Source organism: Gavialis gangeticus, unplaced genomic scaffold, assembly GCF_001723915.1.
Source record: "Gavialis gangeticus isolate Ggan-Ray unplaced genomic scaffold, GavGan_comp1, whole genome shotgun sequence".
Classification (NCBI taxonomy): Eukaryota; Metazoa; Chordata; order Crocodylia; family Gavialidae; genus Gavialis; species Gavialis gangeticus.
This window is the reverse complement of record NW_017729006.1, coordinates 19,558,253-19,562,122: the sequence shown is the minus strand read 5'-3', so window position 1 is coordinate 19,562,122 and position 3,870 is coordinate 19,558,253. Positions and strand designations below refer to the sequence as shown.

Genomic DNA, 3,870 nt, shown 5'->3' with positions numbered 1-3,870 from the left:
CTGCCCATGGCAGGGGGTCGGACTAGATGATCTGTCTAGGTCCCTTCCAACTCATTGATTCTATGATGCTATGAAAATTCTTAAAATTCTTTTAATTGTTAATTTTTTGAAGCTCCCATTTTTACTAACTAAAAACAGTTAAGGGGGGAAGGGAAATCCTTTGATCTTTGCAACCACGTTATACTAAATGCTAAATAGGATGTTTTTGTGTCACGTCAGAATGTACCAGTCACTTTACTACCTATAATCTGAAGGCGTGGCATAAAGTAAATAAATTGATGTGGCAGTAAACAATTAAATGTGTCAGTTCAAATTGTGACAAATCACGCTGGTGCTGATTCACACTTGCTGATGCAAACACTGCTTTTTTCACCTAAGGGTACTGCTCAGAGAATGCAGCTTTAAGTTTAGGCTGTGCTGTGGATTCATAGAGGCCCTTTCAAGATTTCGTCTCTTTTTGGGACTATAAATCATTAATTGTGGGCTGCATCCTCTGAGACATTCCTCTATGGTGGACCATCTGTCCGTCCTTCAACAGGTGAGGGGTATAAAGATACCAAGCAAAGAGTCATTAGCTTGTGGATTTATAATAAAATATGATACCAAAAATGCTTACAACCAGTATTTTCTGCATCTTTTGGAACCTGATCCAAAGCCCATAGAGCCAACATTTTGGATCTAGCCACTCAGTGTGATTTGTTTTGTTTCCACCAAGAGAAGAGGTGCCAAATCTGTTTTTCATGTTGATATTGGGAGCAATGTAGAGTTTTACAGGATCTTTTGGCTTATCACAAGCATAGGAACAAAAGAATACACTCCAATGTGATTATATTTTATATATATTATTGATTGAGATTTATGACACCTTGGACCAAGCTACAATTTTGCATATTTCTCAGTAAATTATTCTATTCACTGCTTTTTGCTTAAGCTGAGCTAAGATTATTTGTTTAGGCTTTGCCCAACCTGTTATTTTCTGTAAATGTGTGTGATGGTATACATTTGTGAAACCTAACCAAATAATTTGATATGATAATAAACAAAACTACTAATATAGAGATACTTACTGTTAGCTAGATTTCCAGTACTTATTTAGCCAAATAATCAGATTTATCCAAGCTAAAACTAAGAAACTGTGATTAGAAAGGTAAATATTATACTACAAGGCTCAAAAGAACTTGGTAGATACTGTTTTTAAGGAAGGGAAGGAAAATGTTTGGGTTTTTATGTAGGATCATTTTACACAATCTGAAATGTTCTTTATTTGTTTTCTTTAGACTCCTAAGGACCCAGTCCCTGGAATGGTTTTATAATAATGTAAAAAGCCGCTTTAAACGTTTTGGCAGTGCTAAAGTCCTGAAGAATTTATACAGGAAACACAGACTGGAGAGTGGAGCCTGTTCTGACTTAATAGGTACAGTAGAGTTGTTTTAATTCCTTCTTGGCATATTAGCTTTAATGCACATGATCAGGAACACAAGACTGCAGGTGGAGGCCCAGGGTGGCTACTGTACCCAGGGACAGCTGCAACTTATGGTTGCAGTCATACGGCTGATTTTAGGGTACAAAGCATTTTTTCACCCTCTACCAGCATCTGCGCCTGGGGCAGTTGCCTCTGTCACCCTGCCTTAGTTATGCCACTGTACATGGTGACCCAGTTGAAGTTCTGAGACTTTGGAAAATAGAAGCTATGTAGTGAGTTTTGCAAACAGTGTTTTCTTACAGTCATGGTGGCATATTTACTGCAACTGACTAGCAAATGATTTAGAACCACAGCCAATTAGAGACAGTTATATTATCTTGGCTTCACTGGCCAAATTCATTCATAATGTAATTCCATTGAAATCAGTACAGAGTTTGTGTTTTCCAGGATGTCTTTCCTGAGGATAAGCTGGGGATTAAAAAGTAACAGGAAAGCTGCATGGCCCCGTGTAAAAATTACACATGGCTCTCTTAAGGCATGTCTCCATCATCTCCTGACTGTGCTTGAGAAAGCTTTAGTGCAGTATAGCCCACCCACTTGATGCACACTAAAACTGGCAATAAATATAATACAGCTACCTTGGTGTTGGGCATTGGCTATTAAACATACTGTATTTTCTTTCATACAACATGGCCCCAAATAAAATAGGCAGCTTGTTTTTCGAAGATGGAATGGAGAAAAAAAATGTTTTTCCAGGGTCATGGCTGACTGTATGACATAAAATAAACCCTCCTAGGAACACAAAGTATCCAGGAAGTATGGTACCAGGAAATTCCTGATGCTGGCTGCCTCATTCATACTTTTTCCTCTGTATTTCCCAGACACACCATGTTCCCAGGACACCATACTCTGTCATACAAGGTTAGCTCCCAGACCCTTGCATGGGGAATACCAATACTGTTAGTTCCTTATTGTAAGTAATTCTTTATATCAGTTCATGTAAATCAAGTGATGTGTCCACATCCTAAGTCTCATCAAGATACTATCACCAGCTAACTTTCTGGCAGGCAAAAACAGGAACACTCAGCCAACAGCTATGGCTATGTGAGGGCTAACACAGGGCTTCACCATCTTGGCAGCTGCATGGCATGCACAGTGTCTCCAGGCTTGCTGTTTTTCCAGTGAAGACAACCGTTTCCCTACTTTAAAAAAGCACACCCATTTAGGGGTTTTGGGACTGGAATGATTTTTTGGGAGGGGAGGGGTTGCAGGTTGTATTTGAGAAAATGTGGTCCCAGAGACAAGGAGCTTACTGACATATGTGCAGTGCCACTCCAGGGTGGCTATATTGTATCTGTTTGAAGGTTTAGTTTCCAGCAAGTGTGTTGTGCCTCACTGTAGTGCTGTATAGCAGTTTGGAGGCAGGATAAATATGTGATAAATAGGGGTGCACTAATAGAGATTTTGGGGGCCGATACTGATAGCTGATTTTTAAGGAGACATATTGGCCGATACCAATCCGATTTCCAAGATAGCTGTGTGCAGTAGAGCTATGCAAAGCTTTGGTAACCGATTCGATTCAGAGTAGATTTGGCACAATTTGGTGGCCGAATCTTTGAATCTGGAAGCCTCCGATCGGAAGTCTCCAAATTGATACAGAGAGATTTGGAGAAATTTGGAGTTTTGTCCATAGACTATGCAGGCAGACACTAAGCAGTGCTGGCGGGAGCAGCCGGGGGAGCAGCCAGACAAGCCGCAGCTTCTCCCAGACCTGCCAGCTTAAGTCAGGGCTTGTCTAGCTGCTCCCGCTGGCACTGCCTGCCTGTATAGCTTATGGCCAAATAAGATTCAGCACCGAATATCTTTGGATTCAGATGAATCGAATTGGAACACTGATTTGAATCATTGAATTGAATCACTGCCCCACCAAATCCAAAGTGAATACTTTCCGCTTCGCACAGTCCTAGCATGTGGCTGGTAAGTCTGTTGTAGAGGAAGGAGAGGGGGAGGGAAAAGGCATAGGGGGGGAAATCAACGCCCTGCATGGTGAGGGAGGGAGGGGGCAGGGAAAGGTACTGCCCCACTGGGGTGGGGCAGGGCACGGGATGGAGCCACGGCTCATCCAGGGAGTGCGGGGGGGGCGGCTCCCACTGCTGCTTGCACCCTGGGAGGGCATGGGGGAGGCATATGCCCCCGGATCTGTGTGGGGTGGGGCAGGCAGGCTGCAGCTGCAGGCTGGAGCTGGGGATGCACCAGGCTCTTCTCGACAGGGGCTAGGCAGCACCTGGCGGGTGGCAGCGGTGCTGGGAGTGGGACTACAGCAAAATTTGGGCTGTCTGCAGCTCCCTCCATAGCCCCTTCCCAGCACCGCTGCTGCCTGCCCCAAGCCCAGCCCCTACCAAGAAGAGCCTGCCACAGCCCCAGCTCTAGCCCACAGCTGCAGCCCA

General features: G+C 43.8%; 1 protein-coding gene across 1 annotated transcript in view; it reads left to right on the top strand.

Moving 5' to 3' along the window:
* The window catches only part of MYRIP (myosin VIIA and Rab interacting protein), a 278,869-nt gene that overhangs the window by 150,018 nt on the left and 124,981 nt on the right, over positions 1–3,870 (top strand). Inside the window, exon 2 of the mRNA XM_019508912.1 lies at positions 1,278–1,414. Coding sequence (XP_019364457.1) covers positions 1,278–1,414 — 137 coding nt within the window. The remainder of the gene's footprint in view (positions 1–1,277; positions 1,415–3,870) is intronic.